The following is a 22,031-nucleotide window of genomic DNA, read 5'->3' as shown; positions in this document are numbered from 1 at the left end:
ACAATGGATGGTTCTCATGCAGTTCTTTTCCAGCGGCCACTGCTGAATTTTGGGTCTTTGGGCTGCTACAGTATGATTCTAATTTTTGAAGTTCTGCAGACTGAACTTCAAAAAGTTCTACAATGTTATGTTATGGCCTTTTAGGGCATAATGCCTTCTAATGCAATTCCTCATGCCAGTCTCTCCTGGCCTCCCCATGAAGCTGGGGGCTTCTAGCACCCTGTAAAGGTGAAGAAACTGAAGCCCAGAGACTTTAAATAGCCAGCCCAGGCAAGGCTGGGATTTGACCAGATTGTCAATTTTTGAGCAAGCTAATGGGAAACTATTTAAAAAAAATTTTTTTTTTAAGATTGTATTTATTTTTTTGAGAGAGAGCAAGCATGTGGTTGGGCAGGGGCAGAGGGAGAGAGAGAAGCAGACCCTCGTTGAGCAAGGAGCTTGACATGGGGCTCCATCCCAGGACCCTGAAATCATGACCTGAGCTGAAATCAGGAAGTCAGCCACTTAACCCATTGAGCCACACAGGTGCCCCTAGAAACCAATTTTTAGTGAGAGGATGGGGTTTGGGGAGAGGTGGAGCCGGAGGCAGGTTGGGCCTTGGTGGAGTAGCTGACCGCAGGCTTCTGGGTAAGCGGTAAGAAAGGAGAACGAAGCACCTCTGAAAAGGGTAGGCTGGGAAAAGAGCTTTCCAGAGGGCTTAGTTTTTTTGCTTCTATTCAAGATTCTTTTTTCCTTTTATGAAAAAGAATGGCTTTTATCTGGCTTATTGAAAATAAAGCCACGTGTATATATTCTCGGCCCAGACAGAGTTGACCCTTGTGGAAATCTGTCTAGTTTTTGCTCCAGGTAGGCAAAGCTTACAACCACCTAGGACCTCTGTAAACATGTAGCCTTTTCTTTTTCTTGTTCTAATTAATTAATTAGCTCCATATTCCTGATGTTTCCTTGAAATAACCAGGTTTTCCCTTTCTTTAATTGCATACATTTGAGATGGTGTGTTACGCACAGGAAAAACATGTAAATTTTCACTGCAGGATCTCTTGAGGGGCTATCTAAGAATCTTCCACAGCCTTGGGTTTGATAGGCATTTTCCCTTCCCATCATTTACTCGATTTTAGGTCAACAGTGTAGACTCGGGAAATGATTCCTCAGAGTGGCCAGCTGTAGGTACAAAACCTTATTTCATTGAGAGGAAGATGATCATTCTCTCCTTCGTCATTTACCTGCATCCTTTTCTCTTGTCTAGAACTTCTTCCTCTTCAATACTCTCTTACTAATTTCACTTCTTGAAACTTAGGAAAGATTAAGAACTTGGCTGTATGGATAGAACAGCTTTTACCTTTCAAGCCTATGTATGACTGTGAATTTCTAGTTGCATCCAATTCAACGCCCCTGTGCTGGATATGTTCTGGGTGCAAAATGCATGGTGTCAAGGTCCAAAGAAGACTCAGAGCCAGAAAGAGCCTCTGCTGTCATTTGTCTTAGCACAGGGGTGAGGGGGTGGGGTTGGGGATGGGGGTGGGGGTGGGGAGTGTGAGGAGTGGAGATTTGGCATTAGCCTAAAAATGACTGTCCAGTGAGCTGGGCTTAGCTAAGTGCTACATCAGAGATATGACTGTAGATTCATTTAATCGAGTCGAATTGGGGTAAAAGGAAAGGAGCAGAAGAGACTTCATTACAGAGAGAGAAAGCCTGTAGCACTGGAAATAAGGTTGAAGGATGTATGTGGTTTTAGCACTGGATCTGTGAGGAAGGTAAAGCGGGGAAGGGAAATTGAGATGAATAAGGAACTGGAGGCAGGAGAGTGCTGCTGCCTTGTGGGGAATGTCAGGTGGGCTGTTTTGTTCCACTAGAACTTAGTTAGGTTGTATCCACTTTGGGGAGGTAACTAACTGCCAGGTTGATATTTCCGTAGCACAGTGGTGGTGAGCTGGGGTTTTAGGGTTCAAATCCCTAGAGTACCACCATCGCAGCTCACTATGTGAGCTTGGGCAAGTTTCTAGAATTTTCTGAGCCTCATTTTCTCGCTTGTTATTAGAGGGTCAGGGTAATGCATAAAGTGTTAGTAGTGAGTGAACGGACAGCAAGATGAAATATTATTTCATCCAGGGGCACCTGGGTGGCTCAGTTAGTAGAATATGCAACTTGTCATCTCAGGGTGGTGAGTTCAAGTTTTGCGTTGGCTGTGAAGCCTACTTAATAGCAACAACAAACTTATTCCAACTAGCCCCATGTAAAACAGTCTCTCTGTGATCTTGTGTTTCTCCCGTCCATCTTCAGTCATTTTTTTCTTGTCTGCTTTTAAAGGTTAAATTGCTTTGCAGGTGTAAACCACTATTTGGTTTCTTCTTGGCCTGGTTTCTTGTGTGGTTTCTTACTCCGCAGTGACCTCTGCTGGGGTTTTAGTTTGATTCTGAGCAAGCCTGGTTTGAGAGCTGGGGTCTGTACCTGTAAAGCAGTACCTCCCTCCTTATTGCTGATGCACCTGGTTGAAATCACTCTCTACAGCAAAAGGATCTGGAGGTTGATTCAGAGAAGGAAGAGTGATCTCTATGAGATAGGATCCTTCAGGAGAAAGTGGTTCCATCCTGGCTTCCTGCTCCTTGGCTCCTGGCATCTATTCCTTTCTTTTTTTCTTTTGCTTTGGCACATGAGGTTGGTATTCATTCTGGGCTGTGATCATCTTCCAGCAAAATGTACAGAAAGTGACAGATCCATGACGGATCCAGAAACGTTCCTCTAAAGACAAATACCACATTTTTAAAAAGATAACACAGAAAAATGGATTCTTCTCTTGATTTCCTAAGGCTGTTTTTTTCCCCTAAATTTTCAGTATATCTATTCTAGTTGTTTTTTTTTTTTTAAATTTATTTATTTATTGAGAGAGCAAGAGAGAACACAAGTTTGAGGGGAGGAGGACAAACAGGCTCCCTGCTCAGAACCCAGGACCCCAGAATCATGACCTGAGAGCTAAAGGCAGATACTTAACTGGCTGAGCCACCTAGGTGCTCCCCATTCTAGTTTTTTAATTCATCATAAGAGGGTTTTTTGCTTTGTGGGGTTTTCTTTTCCAATGCATGGACTTCAAAGCAAAATCTGCTGATGATAACTTTATGATAACTAGGGTATAATAACGTGATAGTATTGAAAGTAACATTTTCTAACGTGTAAGGTATTTTCACATGTGTATTTTTTTGCTTGCAAAATCTGTATTAACTAATAAACTTAAGTAAATTATGTTACTATCCCCTTTTACAGAGTAGGAGACAAGGCTCAGTAAAGTCAATGTCTTGTCCTGCTGATTAAATGGTAGAGTGTGTAACTTGAACATTAGGTTTTTTTGTTATCAAATCCCCAACTCTTTACCACCAGACTAATGCAAGAATCTAACCAGAGGACAGCATTTCTGAGTTGCTTAATAAATGTTAACTATTTTTGTTTACAAATCATGGACGTACACATTAGCACGAGGTCATTGAATTAGCATGTTAATGTCATCCAGAGAAGTAAACATCTTTGGGAAAAGATTCCTTTTAAAGGTGGTAATTTGGGCATGATTTCTAAGAATATCTAGATGTGAAATAGTTGAAGGAAAGGAAAAAATGTTCCCAGGATTAGGGATTTTAAAAAGCAAGTTGAAGGAAGAGAGAAGAGAAACATGCTTGGATCAAGTGCAGTTTGGGTTAGGATGTGGCAGGCATCAGTGGCCATAAACAAGAATACCTGTGTATTAAAATTCACAGGTATCAGGAATGCAGATTTCACAGGGCTCTTGTCAACTGGCAATTCTAGAGCAGTGAGAGTGGCTACCAAGCATCCTTGCATCCACTGTGTCGTATTCAGATTTGAGCTAAGTGGCAAATGGCACATGGCTATAACACTGGATGAGGAGTCCATTGCCTTCTCGTCAGCCTCCCTGGGCTTGTTTCATGTGGATCCAATGAGAGGCATTGAACTTGTCTGCCCCAGAGGATTGTGAGAAGCCAGACATACAAGGAATGTGGAAGGGTTTACTATAAAATACGCCATGAGTCAAGGGGACATTGTTTTAGTAGTGTCTATGCTTTGTGTATCAAGTCTGTATTTTCTCGTGGTATCTGAAAACAGGTGGATGAACTTCTGCATATATATGGTTCAACAGCCGATGGTGTTCCCCGAGACAACACATGGGAAGCCCAGACTTACGTTCATTTTCAGGATAATCAAGGAGTTACTGTAATGATCAAGCCAGAACACAGAGTAGAAGATATTTTGACTCTTGCATGCAAGGTAATGGACTTTGCTACAGAAATATGCCTCAATAGAAAGAATCATTAATCTATGCCTTCTAAATTTGTATGGTATTTAAGACCTTACTTTCTATACTAGGGAAAAGATTAGCATCTATTTTTTAAAATTTTAAAAAAGTTATTTTTTAAGATTAGTATCTATTAATCAACATGTTTACTAATGGACATATTTATTACTTTAATTAGCATTCTTCTCCATATTTTAGAAGGGTGAGTTGTTAGGTTACAGCCCCTTGCTTTCATGAAAAACCTGAGCTGTTTTACTGAAATTCTTTATATACCTTTATATCTAGAATAATTATGAAGACTTGTTATTTAAGTTCCTTAGAGACAGTGCTATGTAAGAAAGCGGCATAAACTTCAAAGTAGTTTGGTTTACTCCTAAGCAGTTTTATAGAGTTAATCTAGATTAAATGAGTAACTTGACTATTCACATTTGCTTCACGGAGACTGTAGGAGACGGTGTTTTACTCATTATTCAAACTGCATTGTATTTCTGAAAAGAGTGTTGACACTAAGTTTTAAAAGAAGGCCTGCTGAGATAGTAGCCTGAACGTCAGAGCAGAGGTTTTTAATCCACCAGGTGGCGTAGTAGAGCTGAACTGTTCTCAAGTTTTCAGAGAAAATGCTGTCAAATCCGTGGAGTGGTGAGAAAAGGCATGCAGACTTTCATAACTCTTTACCATGTACACTTAATAGACGTGGGTAATCTTTAATTTTATCCTTTAATCGTCTCACTTTGACTTATGCCTTAGAACACCAGACACATATATGTAGCTTACATTCTTAGGAGTTTAATGTCCTTTTACTCTTTTACGTAAGGCTCTTATTCAGATAGCCAACAAGAGTGTTTTATAGCAACAACATGAGTTATGAAATTCATAAGTCTTGTAAGTGATAGAGGATGCCAGAAGTCAGAGTGGGTCAGTTAGACCCAGTTAGAGCATGGGCCTGAGATAATTTCTGAGTGAGTGAATGAGTACATGTGTCTACATTTTCCTTTTGAAACATTTTTGGGGTAGGAAATTCCTGATTCTGAAGTCTGTAGAATATGAGATTTTTCACATTTTACACAATTTCTCTACTTCGGTAATGAGAAACAACTTCGGTAAAACCAGCGTATAAAATGATAGAGCATTTGCTGAGATGGTAAGATCTATTTTGTCAGATAATATACTACCAGAAGTTCTTAAAAATATGTCTTTCACTTTTAGTGATAATCAGTGTCATTTAGAGAAAACCTTCTTAAAAATAATTATTTGCTCCCTCTTTCTTTTTTTACACCTTTAAATTTCAGTATAATTTCTGTCTATAGTGTGTGGATTTAAACTCCTTCAGAAATTTCCACTTTTATTTTTAATGAACAATGATGAATTTAGAAAAAAAATTTAAAATCTGAGTAGATTTCTGTCTTTTTCTTTACAGATGAGGCAGCTGGAACCCAGCCACTATGGCCTACAACTCCGAAAATTAGTAGATGAAAACACTGAGTACTGTATCCCTGCACCATATGAATACATGCAAGAACAGGCAAGTGTGTATGAGCTTTAGAAAGGGATTTTGAGCCACATCCATGGCCTCTTGATTTTAAAAAAGTCTGTAATTTGTGGGGGCACCTGGGTGACTCAGTCAGTTAAGTATCCGACTCTTGATCTTGGCTCCAGTCTTGATTTCAGGGTTCAAGCCCTGCATTGGGCTCCATGCTGGATGTGGAACCTACTAAAAATATATATATATATATATATATATATATTTTTTTTTACATATACAAAATACATATATATATATATATTTGTCAGGGAGGGGAGAATCCTGTTTTAATTTGGCATCTAGTTTGGAAATAATAAATTTCTAAAGAGGTGCCTGGGTAGCTCCATTGGCTGAGTATCCGACTCTTAAAAATGGTTTCAGCTCAGGTCATGATCTCATGGATGGTCGAATTGAACCCCATGTTGGACTCCGGGCTCAGCTGTAGTCTGTTCCTCCCCGTTTGCATTCTCTCTCAAATAAATAAGTAAATAAAATATTAAAATAAATGTGCAAGATACCGTGACATTATATTTTTTGATTTTGTTTTTTTCCTTCTGTAGGTTTATGATGAAATAGAAATCTTTCCGCTGAGTGTTTACGATGTACAACTTACCAAGACTGGCAGTGTGTCTGATTTTGGTAAGCATCGAAACACTGTCCGAGAGCTGTGTTGTCCATCCTTGTCTAGTATGCTCTAGTATCTTTGGACTAAATTTTCTTTCTTTATGTTTACCTTTTCAGTATAAACTAGAGTAGCCTCTTCCTTCATTTTTATTTATTTATATTAGACTAAAAAGATACATAAGGAAAAATGCCAAAGTAATTAAAAGAAATGAGTATAAAAATTGATGAATTTGAAATGATGGTAGTAAGAGTCACACAACAAATAGGCTGTGTGCTGTTTGCTGTTCCGACATGAGCAAGTCCTAATTCACCTCCTGCCTTTGCTCTCAGCTTTTCACTGGCTGGGAATGCTGCCCTTCACCACTTCCCCTCCCATGTTCCCTCTGTGTAAATCCACCAGGGCGTCCAGGGATGAACTGAGGGTCTAACTTTCTTAAACTTATGTTATTGCTTTACCTTCAATTTAGAAGTTAAGGGTCAGTCTTGCCCAAGTCACTTTGTAATATTTGATTTCTGCATTTCCATTTGTTTGTATTTAAACTTGGCTTTGAGCTCCTTATGGGCTGTGCTGATATCTTAAAGTTCATTTCAACATTTTATTCTTTTATCATGGGAACTCAATAGATAACGATCAGTACGTATCTTGTCTTGTTTGAACACGTAGATGTAACTTTTTTCCTTAAAATGAATCCAGCTAATCAAGTTCTAGTCGTTGTAATATGTTAAAATTTTCTTGTGATTTGTTCTTTGTTTTTTTATTTTGTTGACTTGATAAAATCGACATGCTCTTTGTTTCTCAATTTACATATCTATTTTGACCCAATGTTATGTTGATTTTCTCTCTGATGCCTTCTTAGCCTCTTGTCTATATTCTATTGACTTTCACTCTACTTTCCATGGTGGTGTTTGCAAATCTTCTTGATATTTAAGTGCCTGAAGGAGTGAGTGAAGGTACTTGGCAAAGAGAGTTTTTGGAGATCACAGTCTGCTGGGCTCAGCCTGAGGCAGAGAGGGAATGGGTCGGGGGACACATCATTCTTGTTGTCAAAGTACTCCCAGTATTATGGGACCAAGGTGTGGAAACAAATATTCCCAACTGTGGGATCCGAGAAGGGCACACTTCAGGTGAGGGAGATGCATATTTAGAGGAGGGGATGTTTCACCTGGGTTTTGCATGTAGTCACACTTAGAGTAGGTACAGTATCCATCCAGGTGGTTTTCTACCTACTTAAAATGCCTAACCCCATATAGTGTTGTTTTTTTTTTTAACAAATATTTTGTATTGAGCTGAATTTAATTTATTTCAATAAGAGTATTTTTTTGGTTTCAACTTCTAAATTTTTTTTTTTTTTAAATGGCAAAATACACATAACAAAGCTTTACCTTTGTAACCGTTAAGGATGGTTAAGAATGGCAGCTCCGGGACATTACATACGTTGCTGTTCAGCCATTAACACCATTCATATTTGGAACTATTTTCATGTTGCAAAACTGCAACTTTGTATCTATCAAACAAACTTCATTCCGCACCCCTTACCAACCACTATTCTGCTTCCTGTCTATGAATTTTGACTGCTCTAACTGTCTTATAGAAGTGAACCCTATAGTATTTGTTCTTTTGTGACTGGCTTATTCCACATAGCATAATGTTCTCAAGATTTGTCCATGTTACACAGCATGTATTGGAATCTCTTTCCTTTTTATGAGTGAATAATTCCATCATATGTATATACTGCATTGTGTTTATCCATTCATTTGTCAAAAGAAGGTTAGGTTGCTTCTACCTTTTGGCTTTTGTAGGTAATGCTGCTCTAAACATGGGTATATCTTTTCTACTTTTTAATAAGGTTGTGCACTCATACTAAACCTTTTTTTAATTTTTAAAAAACTATTTCACAGAGAGAGTCAGAGAGCACTGGGGGGGGGGGCAGAAGGAGAAGGAGAAGCAGGGTCCCTGCTGAGCAGGGGACCCTGAGGTCATGAGCCAAGGAAGATGCCTAACTGAACCCAAGTCAGACACCTAACTGACTGAGCCATCCAGGTGCTCCTAAACCTTTAGATCTGACATGTTCCTCTATTTCTGCCCCTCCTAGATATCTGTGCTTTCAAAATACTTGTAATTTGACTTCCTTGACACTGCATACTTATGACAAAAGATGTTCAAGGGAAATACTGCTGATGAAGTTGGTGAAATTAATTAGTGTGCTGAATTTAGACTTTTTTTTTTCTTATTGTCACTCTTAGGGTTTGCAGTGACAGCGCAGGTGGACGAGCATCAGCATCTCAGCAGAATATTTATAAGTGATGTTCTCCCTGACGGCTTGGCATATGGAGAAGGTCCGTGTGGCACAGAGTGTCTCTGTTCTCTCCTAACTCAAAACTACGGAATGCAGTCTGCCTAGTGAGATTATCTTTTTGCAGTTTTGTCAGAAAATGGTTTCTCCTAGAATTAAAAGTAAACTTCATAGTTTAACTGAAAATGTATATGTGGATAGATAGACAGACAGATAGAATTGGGAGGGTGTTTAGAAAGAGAGTACATGCATACACAGAGATGGTACAGTGCAATATGTACCGACAGATGGATTAAGAAAACAGAGAGCCAGACAGACACAGATAAATGTTATTTCATAGGGCATTTCACATCAGGTAAATAGAGGAACAATGAACTTGAGTGATGGTCAAATGGTTTTCCCTTTTCTTTTTAAGGATATATTTATTTACAGAGCATGTGCTATCGGGGAGAGTGGCAGGGGGAGAGAGACTCTCAAGCAGACTCCCTGCTGAACACGGAGCTCAACCCGCCCTCCCACCCACTCGCGGGCCTTGCCTATCTTCCCAGTAACATCTGCTCGGGAGCCTGGTCTCAGGACCCTGAGATCATGACCTGAGCCAGAATTGAGTCGGACATGAAACCGACTGAGCCATCCACACACCTCTGGTTTTCTTTATCCAACTTGTAGGGGCACCTGGCTGGCTTAGCCTATAGAGCATATGACTCCTGATCTCCAGGTTGTGAGTTAAAGCCTCATGTTGGCCAAAGGCTTACTTAAAATAAAACAAAACCTAAAACTGTTCCTTTTAGCCCCAGCTTTGAGAGAGCTGACATTGGTTATCAGTGGCATCTGAATACTGTATGTTTTGGCACTTTGTTTGAAGGCAGCAACAGGCCAGTTCCTGAGAATATGTAGTGTGAGTTTGCAGTTGTCCTTCATCTTTGTGTTAATATATTTCTCTCAGTAATCTCTTTTCTTTTCTTTTGTTTCCTCTTCCTCATTCTCAGGGTTGAGAAAGGGCAATGAAATCATGACCTTAAATGGGGAAGCTGTGTCTGATCTTGACCTCAAGCAGATGGAAGCCCTGTTTTCTGAGAAGAGTGTTGGGCTCACCCTGATTGCCCGGCCGCCAGACAGAAAGAGCACCTTGTGTTCTTCCTGGTCAGACAGTGACCTGTTCTCAAGGGACCAGAAGAGTCTACTTCCCCCCCCAAACCAGTCCCAGCTTCTGGAGGAGTTCCTGGATAACTTCAAAAAGAATACAACCAATGGTAAGGCTTTGTTCTTTCCTCCTTCTTCACTGCTGGTATCACCAGCTGATATTTTTAGGCTGTAATTTTGCTTGCAAACTTAGATTATTTAGGCTGTTCAAAGAATGTTTTCTCCTTTATTAGGAGAAGAACACAGATGCCGACCGAGTAGATCTAATTAAAATTCCATGCATTGTAGAAATTATAACATTTTCCTGAAAATGGAAAATAAACTTTTGCATGAAAACAGTATCTTCAAAATTGCAGAATCTTTTTTTTTTTAAAATTGCAGAATCTTTAAAAAAAAAAAAAACACCCACAGTAATTTTGTATTATACTTGCTTTGTGATTGAAGGTAGATGAAAGCCATCATGAATGATAAAGTTTGATTTTTTTTGTTCAGTTGAATCTAAGGCAAAAACATTTTGCAGCAGTCTTTTGGGTTCTTAGAAGAGTTGATACAATTTGATTCTTTACCTATTTTGTTAAGTGACTACTTTCTCAATAAACTGCACTTTTAATGTAGGTCGTATATTTTAAAATTTTACTAAGGCTTAAAAATGGAAAGTTGTATGCCGGCTTATTCTTCTAAAGGTAAGATTTCCATATGAGGAAATAATTTGAAGGTCTAGATTTCTGAGCTTATTAATTCATGCATAATTCAAATGTTGCTGGCTAATGAATCAGAGGCTCCAGCTAATACTGAAAACCTGTAGTTTCCCTCCCTATTCCTTGAGGAAGGGAGTCAAGCTACCACAAGAGACACATAGGATCTTTTTGTTATGTGCACACAAAGGAATTTTTCAAAAATATTTATTTATTTGTTTATTTATTTATTACAAACAGGGTGTGGGACAGAGGGAGAGGAGAGAGCATCTCAGGCAGGCTTCTACACTTAGCTTGGTGTCTGATGTGGGGCTTGATCTCTGATATCCTGACCAGAACTGAAATCAAGAGTTGGACGCTCAGTGGATAGAGTCACCCAGGTGCTCCCACACAGAGGAATTCTTATACTTAATTGCAATGATAATGGATTTCCCATTGAAATCTCTGCATGATTACTAGAAATGAATGAAAAACACAAGAAGAGGAGTTCAGATAGATTTAATTATAAAGCAAGTTTATTAGGTCATTTTTGGAATTAAAAAATCAGATGTAAGATTTGTGATTCAATAAGGTATATAGCACTTTCTTCTCTTGGGGCTTCACTCCAATTTAAAATGCCATTAAGTTGACTATTGGCATATAAGAGGGGATATCATAAAGCAAAAATCATGATGGAACTAATTAATTACTTGGCTGTATTAGGGCCATCATTCAGTGACCCTGGGCTCTGTTAAGGCCTGAGGATTCCACATAATACATGCATATGTCCATCTGTTGGATTCATTATTCTTGGGGGATACATTCACTGCCTGTTCTATCTCGATGTATTTTATCATAATAAGAAATGACTGCAGAGTCCATAACACTTTTGGTACTGCAGGAATGAATTTCTGTAGAAAGGAGCAAAAGGGGCAAATTTACCTTTAAAAAAATTTTTTTTAAATACTAAGGATCAAGCAGGTCAGCTAAGCCTATTTATCCCTTTTCATTTGTTTTTTTGCGGAAACAATTTAAAGAGGTCCTGGGTCAGATAGCCGTTACATTACTCACCCCAGGGAGCCGTTCTAATAGTTGAAACCTTTCTAACTTACCTAAGAGATACCGATATTGATGTCTGTGTATACTAGTAACATGCTTTCATTATGGAAATGAAATAGCCACGGTGGGCTGCTTCCCCAAATGCTTTGCAAATATGGAATTTATTGGTTTTCTTTTTGAAGTTGTTGTGTAGCTTGTGAAGGAAGAAAACACCTATTGAGTGAACATCTCAGAAGGAAGTCTGTGTTGTTAAGTTTGAAGGAGGAGAAAATAAGGGGTGGGTGGGTGAGGGGGAATGGGAAGATAAAAAGGGCGAATCCCACATGTGTGTGTAGTACAGAGATGTGCCCGAGAGCCTGCATTGGTGAAACCAGAGCTAAGGTAGAATGGTGACAAGCACGCAGCCTTTGAGTCTGACCTAAATTTGAGTCCTGGCTGCCCTTAGACAATGTGTGATTCTGGGGCAACTCTCAACCAGGGAAACGGGTGCTGGTGGATGTCACCCTAGTTTCCTTACCCTGTGTGGGGACAGTTCTGCAGTGCATAATATAATTCTTCATGTGGCTTCTGTAAAATTGAACACCACTTGCATGTAGCAACCTCATTTTCACATCTTTTATGGGCTTTCTCCCCTGCCCTGTGCTTCCCTTGGGCCTCTTAGGATCACCTTCCAAATAAACTTGTAAACCCACATCCTTGGCTTGGACTCTGCTGATGGGGAAGCCCATATGAAGACATCGAGCCTTGATTTCTTATCTGGAAGGCAAGGTTTCACCCCTCAACCAAGTAGGTCACTATGAGGGAGTCCACATCTGTGTGTGTCCGGCCAAACTTCATGCATGTCAGGAATTGAAAAAATGGGATTCTCCTCTTCCCTCTTCTGTGCAGCTTAATGTTTTATGAAAAATTACCTTGCTTTACTTTGGCAATGAATTAGAGAACGGTGGTCCTGTTTTCTTGTTAAGAAGGTTAAAAATTACACAAAGGAAAGAACTTAAAGGACTCTGATAAATAATTTTTCTTTTTTTTTTTTTTAAGATTTTATTATTCATGAGAGACAGAGAGGCAGTGACATAAGCAGAGGGAGAAGCAGGCTCCTCACGGGGACTCCCAGTGGGAGACTTGATCCTGGACCCAGGATCACACCCTGAGCCAGAGACAGATGCTCGACTGCTGAACCACCCAGGGGTCCCTGATAAATAATTTTTCATACAACATTGAGTTATTCTCAAGAGTGGCCAGTTCAGAGTCTGCCTTCCCTTCCATTTTGGAAGGGAAGTCAAAAAAGGAAGATTTTTCTGGTTTTGTTTTCTGGAGAAACCAATCCTCTGTTGATAAAATACAAACAGCTGGTGCTCTGGAAGGGAGGACATATGTTTTGTTGTTGTTGTTTTTAATAGGAACATAAGAATATAAGAAGGTAGTGGAAGAAGAAGCTGCAGGGTTATTCTGAGCATATCTTGACTATCCATAATGAATGTTTACTGATCCCATATTGGGTGCTTAAAACATGTGAGGCCCTGGGAATAAACTACATTGAGTTTATGGCTTTTGGTTTAATTTTGGTTTTGGTCAGGTATCCAGAAATTTTTGTTATCCTCAGTCTCTTCTTGCTCTCAGGTTAGAGCAAAACAAAACATCCTTCTTATTTATATATCTGTCTGAAAAAAGTGCTGGTCCAGTAGCAGGTCCTGAGAAGCTGGGACGAGGATTGTAGCTTGCTATTCAGCATCTTTGCTTTGCTTTTTTTCTCTTCTAGGATTTTGTTTACTTGAGAGAGAGAGAAAAAGTGCACTTGCACAAGCAGGGGGAATAGCAGAGGGAGGGAGAGAGGGAGAAGCAGACTCCCGCTGGGCAGGGAGCCTGATACAGGGCTCTATTCCAGGACCCTGGGATTATGACCTGAGCCAGAGGCAGTCACTTAACCCGCTTAGCCACCCAGGTAACCCCAGCATCTTTGCTTTTCTAGAAAAGAAGCATCCTACTGTCATTTGAGACTCTTGATGTGTGTCCTGGTTAGGGAAATGGTTCTCAAGCTTCCTGTTGCTTAAGACTCCCCTGCTGAACTTGTGAAAATGCACATTACATTCCTGGGGGGCGGGGAGCCTACTTCAGGAGGCCTGGGGTAGTGCAAGCCTTGCTGTTAACCAGGCTTCCTCATGCCGCTCTAGGGCCATTAGTCTACAGGAGTCAGGTCTGACCCTGAGAGGTAGGACCTACCCTTTCTTGAACCCTTATGCATCAAGAGTTTGAGGACTAAATGAGATAATCCATGTGACAGTCTCAGCAAGTCATAGCTGTTCTGTTTGTGTGTTGGTACTCTCTCAGCAGGAGGATGATAGGGCCCAGACTGCCAGCACTGCCTGGGGCGGCCCAGGATGTTGCAGGCCAACAGGTTAGCTGAGCTTGTTTGTGCCACAGCTTGCCCTCAGGAGACGTTGGCCCGGTCAGCAAGCCGAGTACACCAAGGAGGAAAGAGCTTCTCCTGCTCCCTGTGAGCCTCCTGTGAGCTTCTCTGATCCTCCAGTGGCCTTCCCATGAGCCTCTCTGACCCTCCTATGAGCCTCTGTACAGATGGGAGCAGACAGGCAGATCTAGAACTGATGTATTAAGTTCCTTGGTTTCCTTAGACATGAATGACCATTTGATTCCTGCCTTGAAGGGTCTGACTTTCTGTTCTAATTATCCACAGAAGAGAGGAAATGTGTATAGGCTGTATTGGACTGGAGCGGAAATCTCCTCTGTAAAGACTTACTATAGAGAGATTAATTTTGCCCAAAGAAGCTGGTGTTAGTTTTGAGCCAACAAGGCTGCCATTGAAGGGCTTGGGCGTGCCCAGCCCTCATAATACCGGGGGTCCTGTTCATGCCGTCTTTGTGGCTTCTAGTAAAAATCCCTTTTCTAGGGTGTGCCATCTTTGGGGAAATTCCAGCGGCTTTTACAGAGTGTCTCATTGGGCCTAGAGTTTCTGAACAGTCTTTCTGTTGTGAGGCTGGAGCAGGTTTGTGGCATCCTCGCAGCCTCCATCTGTAAACAGCAGTTCCCACTGTGCCATGAGGATCGGGGTGCATTTCACAGTAGATGGGAAAGAGCAGCCCTAGGTTCCTGCTCCCCTCAGACAACATCGGCCCAGCAGTGCTTACCCAATGATGAAGGTAATTGCAGCCTGAGGTTCTTTTTTTAATTCCTCACCCGGCGCTGAATCACTCTCTTTCTGCAGTGATGTATGAGGAGTGTAGATCCTCAAGCTACCAGAAGCCACTTAGATGCAAATGTGCTCTTTGGAAGGAATGGCTCCTGGGACTGTGTGTGTCCCTTATACAGCTTTTCACCAGGGGAGGAACTAGACCCAACTAATGGTTCAACACTGATGTGGCAAGCTCACTTGTTTCCTGTTGATGAGGGCAGCCTGCCATAGGATGACAAACAGCATTTAGCTCAAGGAATGCCCTGAGTCCCTGTGTCTGGCTGGTTGACACCCCACATGCCCAAGGGTAAAAACAGAGGCGTTCATAAAGATGGAGGGTGCGTTAAAAATTTTAAAAGAAAATATGAGTGAGAAATAGATCGCTTTTACCAGGGCATGGAGAATGTTGGTCTCAGAAGTCTTCATTCCTAATGAGGCTGGTGAAGGTCACTGTCATCCGTGGAAGCGAGTGTGTGGCTTTCTGTGAGCAGAGCAGGGAGATACAAAATCTTGGCTACAAAATCTCTTATAAAGCTTAGTGGTGTTGGAGAATCTGGTCCCCTTTTCTCATTCTTTGTCCTTTACTTACTCACTTAACACATAAACAAAGTGTTGTGCTAAATGTTATGGGTAGATAAAGATGAATTAGACATTATTTTCTATTTCCAAGAAGCTTATTGTTGAGTAGGAAAAGTAAAACGCTTGTAAATAATAATTTGCCATTAAAAAACCTCACAAACCTTTTCTGAAAAAGAGAAGTCCAGCTTGGAGGTGGAATTCCCACTGATTTTTCTGTTTATTTTGAGCAAAGATTCCAAAAGAGTTGTGAGAAATTAGGGAGAGGTTAGCATTTGCCTTGAGCACTGCAGATGGACGGGTTACCTGTGGGGAGGTGTGTGGTGTAGGGTCCAGAGGGCATTTCACATACAGCATGTAGAACTCACCTGGCTAGTATGTTAATAGGAAATAAAATTGGAAAATCTGTTGGGGCCAGATTGTAGAAAACTCTAAACTGCAGGAATTTATAACCTGTCATGGCTTGTATCTGAAAAACAAAAACAAAAACAAAAACTGGTGAGCATTGCATTACTTTCCCCTGCCTTGGGTAAAATGCAGGGGATTTGTCTGGTCATTTATTATTCTTATTTTTTAAAGATTTTATTTATTTATTTGAGAGAGAGCACGAGCAGGGGGAGGGGCAGAGGGAGAAGCAGACTCCCCAGTGAGCCCGACTCTGGGCTCAATCTTAGGACTCCGGGATCATGACCTGAGGTGAAGATAGATGCTTAATCAACTGAGCCACCCGGGCGTCCCTGGTCACCTATGACCACTACTGTGTAGCTTGAAATACTTCCAGGCGCTCTGCTCTTACATATCAGCTTTATTATTCCATGACTGTGGCTTCATTCCTGTGGGTCTTAAAGTATTGTTTTTAGTGACCAAAAGCCAAGGGAACTACTTAAATGTTTTGTTTTGTTTTGTTTAGGGGGAGGGGAAGAATGAATACATGAATTACTATGGGTGTCCTATAAAACCATAGTGCTCCTCAGCATGTGAAGCCATAGCCAGGAATGGTGTGGTCCTTACAGTGCTCATTTAGGAGGGCTCCCTGCCAGCTTGTGGTAGGGGGTGCTCCCATAGCAAGGAGAATGAGGCATCCTTGGCACTAAGGGGGAGCTGGTAAATAAAGTTTGATAGCATTTTGAATTAAAAACCAGTCCTATATTCTCTTTTCTAACATTAAATGTAAATTCATCTTTCAGGTAAAAATCTACAGAATTTCTCTGAAGAACACTGTATGAAATTTGAGAATTTGGGATGGCTGGGTCAAATCTAGTCTCCTGTGCAGGCAGAGTGGGCCAGGTTGCTGTGCAGTAGTAGTACTTGCGTGAAACTGTTGGGTGTGGTTGGAAAGAGGAAGCTTTATAGCTTATTACATTAAAAAAAAAAAAAGATCTCATTGTTCCTGGGGATATCATGAGTACTGATCACTGAATGATACTTGTCTGCATTTCCATGTTTGTTCTTTGTAATGGGTGTAAAAATGAATTATACTCCTGACTTTATTCTTCCTTGGGAAGGAATTCAGACCATCAGGAAGGACCATGTGGGGATATCTCCTTTTCAGCTTTCACTTCTAGAGATAGCTGTATTGTGACTGTCTTTAATTATTTGGATTGGTAATACATACATACACACTCCTGGTGTGAAATTCCAGCAGTGTGAATGGTTCAGCAGTCAAAGCTGTGTAGGGAAGTGGTTGAGAACATAGATCCTATGCATGAAACTTGTGGTCAGTCTTGCTCCAGGTTTGTAACTACCTGTGGGACCTTGGTTGGGCAAGTCACTTAATCCATCTCTGCTTAGTTTTTGCAACTGTAAAATAGGGTTTTATAGAATTAATGAGCTAATATTTGGAAAGAGCTAGATAGTGGCTCATAGTAAAGACCACACAAACATTTAACTGAATAAAATAGATGAATTTCTCCCACTCTGTCCTCAGCCACCCACTTTGTTACCTAGAGGTAATCATTTTCTTAGTTTCTTTCTCATTCTGGTCTGGAGAATCTTAAATGTTAGGAAAGATGGTGGGGTATTTTTCTGCTCTATTTTCTTGAATTATCTTTGTACCAGCTATATGGCAGGCAGGAAAATCCCCCCCTCCCCAATAATGTCCACACCCTCATCCCTGGAACCTATGAATGTGGCAAAAGAACTAACATGGTAAAAGGGACTTCAACAGTGTGATTAGATTGAGGATCTTGAGATGGGGAGATTATACTGGATTATCTGGGTGGGCCCACTATAAAACAGAGGCAGGTGTCAGAATCCAGAATCGGAGACATAATCACATAAGCAGATTGGAGTGGTGTGGGCCTGTGAGCAAAGTAATTTATGCAGCTTCTAGAAGTCACAGAGACATAGGAACAGATTCTCCCCTAGTGCCTCCAGAGGGAATATGACCCAGCAGACCCATTTTAGTCTTCTGACCTCCAGAACTATAAGATAATAAATTTGTGCTTATGTGCTAAGCACTGTGTTTGATGGCAGAGGTACAAAAATAAAGAACCACAGCCCCTCCTCCAGGCTGCTACAGTGGATGTGGGGCAGATGCGTGAACAGACAACAGTCATCACCTGCCATCATAATAGCTCTAGTTCTGTGGTTCCTGAACTTGTTGGTCTCCAGGGCCTTTCCTGTGAGAAATTACCAGGGACTCCAAAGAGCTTTGATTATGTGGATTATATCTAGTAATCTTTACTATATTAGAAATTTAAACTGAGAGGCACCTGGGTGGCTCAGTTGATTGAGCGTCTGATTCTTGGTTTCAGCTCAGGTCATGATCTCTGGGTCCTGAGATGGCGCCCTACATTGGGCTCTGTGCTCAGTGCAGAGTCTGCTTGAGATTCTCTGCCTCTCCCCCCCCACCCCGCCCCTCACACATTCTCTTTCTAAAATAAATAAACAAATAAGTAAATCTCTAAAAATATTTTTAAAAATATTTATTAAAATTTTACTGTAACAACAATGAATCTAATTTTGTGTTAACACAGTGAGCATATTTTTAATGAGCTAGTTCTACAAACCAAAAAAAAAAAAATGAGAAGAATAGCATTGTTTTACATTTTGCAGTATCTTTATTGTGTGTATTAGTAGAAGACAGCTGGGTTTTATATCCGTATCTGCATTCAGCCTTTTGCAGTATTTGTTTTTGTGAAAGTGATTTGAAGAAAATCCAACTTCACACAGCGATGTAGTTGGAAAAGAGAGGAGTATTTAAATAATCTTTCAGATAACTGTGGATATTCTTTAATAATTACACCAAAGCACAACAAGTGGTAGTTCCTCCAAAGTGAGCTGTGTGTGGAATCTGAAACACTATTGGTAGACCTTCCTACTTGCTTCCACTAAAGCCCATTGGCCTATCATACACTTTGATCTTTTAGTCATGTGGTTTTGTAACATGCAGTGGTTATTTGGAAAATACTAGATTGCTAGGTTAGGCAGATCTTTCAAATATGGGCATTAAACAGTAAACGGTAAACATTAAGATCACATTCATTAATATCACCACCAGTTTCATGTGGCAAAAGCTTGATGTATTGGGAAGCTGTCAAACTCACGGTGGAAGATACAAGTTTTCCAAGATTTGAGTTTTTGCTAGAAAGTTGGAATTACATCTACAGTACTGTCAGTTTTTTCCTTGGAAGTGACAGGCTCATTTTGTTCATTGTATTTTTTTATTTTTAAAAAGTATTTTATTTTTAATTCAAGTAGGCTCTATGCCCAGTGTAGGACTTGAACTCATGACCCTCAGATCAAGAGTTGCATGCTCTACCAACTGAGCCAGCCAGGTACCTCACACTTGGTTCATTTTAAAGAAAATATTTTTGTCAATATTTATTTTCAATAATTGTCAATAATATTGTCAATAATAATTTTTTTGAATTAACATTTTGTAAAGAAAAAAAAGCTAGTTCAGCTTGCAGTACAATGGTGTAAGTACATTTTCGTGCAACAACCATTGCAGAAGGGCTGTATGGATACTTCTCAAATGTGTTCCCAAGGGTTGAGTTCTAGTACAGTCAGCCATTTTTACTGCTTCATGGAGGACATCCTTAATGGATGTGGGCTTGTTCTTGATGGAAGTGCGTGGTAATGGAGTCTGTGATGACTAGTACAGTTAGTGCCGCTGCTCTGATGTGTGCTACATTGCTAGCAGATCTACCCACGACTGCCTTGCACCGCCATCACAGATTTCCTCAGAGAAGGTGGCAGATGACATCTGGCTTTAGTATTGAAAATGATTTTGAACTTGCAGATCACTTGAAAGGGTCTCAGGGGCCCCAGAAGTCTACAGACCACACTCTGAGAAGGGCTATTACAATACCTAACGTGCAGCAGTAATTCATGTTCCAGGCTCTTAGGGCCACTTCTGAGGGTCATTCTCACTTGTGTTAAACCCTGAAGGAGGCAAAGTGCATTCTGGGCTCAGAGAAGTTGTGGAGGGTGGGTGTCAGGGTCTTGCTGTGGCCAGATGGGTAAGTTAGGGTTTCTGGAAGGTAAGGTTTTCTGCAAATGGGGGAGCTGGAGAAGATGAGATTGCTCTGGTGACATTGCTCTGGTGAGCAAGGGCCAGGTCACAAAGGGTCTCGTGTGCCAGGCGAAGAAGCTGGGTGATGGGGAGTTGCAGGGGAGGTAAAGCCGCTCATAGTGCCACTGAGAAGTGATAAGGACGTGGGCCAGCCTGAGATGGTAGGGGGAGGGGTGGGCGGCACTGGGTGGCCCTCTGTGCTTCTCTCCACCAGAGCACTTATGCTGGAGGGGTAACTGTCCTTCCTCAGCACAGGGTCTCCTGTATTTTATCACTAGTAAGTCACTGGACACAGAAGTAGAGCCACTCAAGAAATATTTGCTCAAATGTAGGGATGAATGAATCAAGGATAGAGGAATGACGGGGCTTAAGCTTTAAAAAACAAAACCAAGGTCTTGTATTTCCGTTATTAACTTTATTTTTCAACAAACTACTACGTTTTATGTTATATTTAAAACGTGGTTTGCTTAAAGTGCAGAAAATACAACTTATGACTAAGAAGGGAATCATAGCTTGGTTTAGGAGGCCGAATTTCTGGTGCAAGGAATTTGACCTTGAGAATTCTTTTTTCCTTGAGGTTGGCAAATGAACTATGAAGCTTAATTTTAATTTTAATCCTGAATTCAAACACTGAAGTTGTCTGTGACGTGAGACATGTCATTTTCTACCCTGCTTACCATGGTGAGTTCTCCTTACTCAGGAGTGCCTGAGGCCAAGCAGAGAAACTAGGGATTTCTCTATCTCTCTTTCTTTTTACTCTAATTTACTCATTGAACAATATTTAGTGGCTGCCTATTCTGTGTCAGGCACTGTTTTTAGAAGTGCTGGAGACAGAGCGGTGAACACAACAGGTTAAAAACTCCTGGAGCACATAGGCCTTATATTTCAGTGTGTGGAAATCAATAAAAGTAATAAACACAACAATTAAATTATACATTGTACTGACAGGCGCTAAGTGTGATGGAAAATAAATAGATCAGGGGAGGAGGGACCAGGGGTAGAGATGGGCAGGTGGCAGCTGTAAGTAGGGACTGGTGGTTGTTCCTAAGACCTGTGGTAGCAAAGCTTTCCAGGTGGTGGGTACAACCGCAGGTCCCCCGAGATGGGGATGCAGGAGGCATGTTTAGGGATCAGCAAATAGCCTGGCCTGCCTGGGGAGCCATGGGAAGTGAGGCCCAGGAAGACATGCGAGGCAGGATCAGGGAGGACTTTATAAGCCAGTTTGAGGTCTGAGGACAATAGGGGGCCATCCCATGTTCTTGAGAAGTGACATCTGACTGGGGTCTGAAAAGGATCACTAACTATTGAGAAGAGGCTGTAGGAGGCCAAGGGTGCTTCGAGGCTTTAGCGGTGATCCAGGTGGGGCATGATGGTGCCTTGGCTCTCAGTGGTAGCAGCGGCTAAGGTATGGCCAACAGAACTTGCTCAGAGATCGAGTGTGGGGTAATGAGGAGGGAGATGAGGCAAGGTTGGCTCCCAGGTTTGGCCTTGAGCAGCTATTAGGAAGGAATTGCCATCAACTGAGATGGAGAAGCTGTCGATGGAGCAGGTTTGGGGGAAGACCAGGAGTTGACTTTGGAACACCTTGTGTTTGTAGTGAATATTCCACCTGCTTCCAAAATGGTTTTCAGATGACTTCTACTGAAAGCCCATACATAAAATTCCACAAAATTACATAAAGGGAAGGGGAGGAGATTTGAATGACAACTTGCCTACTTTAAAGGTTTCCACTCACGGTATAGGGGCAGAAACATCTTTGTGAGAAAACAACGTTTGAAGTAGTAGTGCAGCAAATTAATTTATTTCACTCCGTTGAGTTATGATTTGTTGCGTCTTATGTCTTTCTTTCTCTTTTAAGATTTTATTTATTTATTGATGAGAGACACAGAGAGGCAGAGGGAGAAGCAGGCTCCATGTAGGGAGCCCGATGTGGGACTCGATCCCAGGATTCCAGGACCACACCCCAGGCCGAAGACAGACACTAAACTGCTGAGCCATCCAGGGATCCCCATCTGATCCTACAGTTCTCAGCTCTGATTATTTATAAATTGCTTGTTCCCATATGAATCCCCCGCCTTGTTTTCTTGAGAGTGAATGAGCGCAAGAGAGAGTCTATGTGCATGCGAGTTGGGGGAG

At 41.1% G+C, this 22,031-nt stretch overlaps 1 protein-coding gene across 2 annotated transcripts in view; it reads left to right on the top strand.

Moving 5' to 3' along the window:
- Positions 1-22,031, top strand: part of TIAM2 (TIAM Rac1 associated GEF 2) — a 219,048-nt gene that overhangs the window by 146,713 nt on the left and 50,304 nt on the right. For both annotated transcript variants that reach the window (XM_072767283.1, XM_026018705.2), the window contains 5 exons: positions 4,108-4,269; positions 5,715-5,819; positions 6,380-6,458; positions 8,688-8,780; positions 9,727-9,990. In XM_072767283.1, the coding sequence (XP_072623384.1) occupies positions 4,108-4,269; positions 5,715-5,819; positions 6,380-6,458; positions 8,688-8,780; positions 9,727-9,990 (703 nt within the window). The remainder of the gene's footprint in view (positions 1-4,107; positions 4,270-5,714; positions 5,820-6,379; positions 6,459-8,687; positions 8,781-9,726; positions 9,991-22,031) is intronic.

The sequence above is a fragment of the Vulpes vulpes genome, chromosome 1 (assembly GCF_048418805.1).
Source record: "Vulpes vulpes isolate BD-2025 chromosome 1, VulVul3, whole genome shotgun sequence".
Lineage (NCBI taxonomy): Eukaryota > Metazoa > Chordata > Mammalia > Carnivora > Canidae > Vulpes > Vulpes vulpes.
Note: the sequence above shows the minus strand (reverse complement) of the source record. Positions and strands in the feature narration are given on the sequence as shown.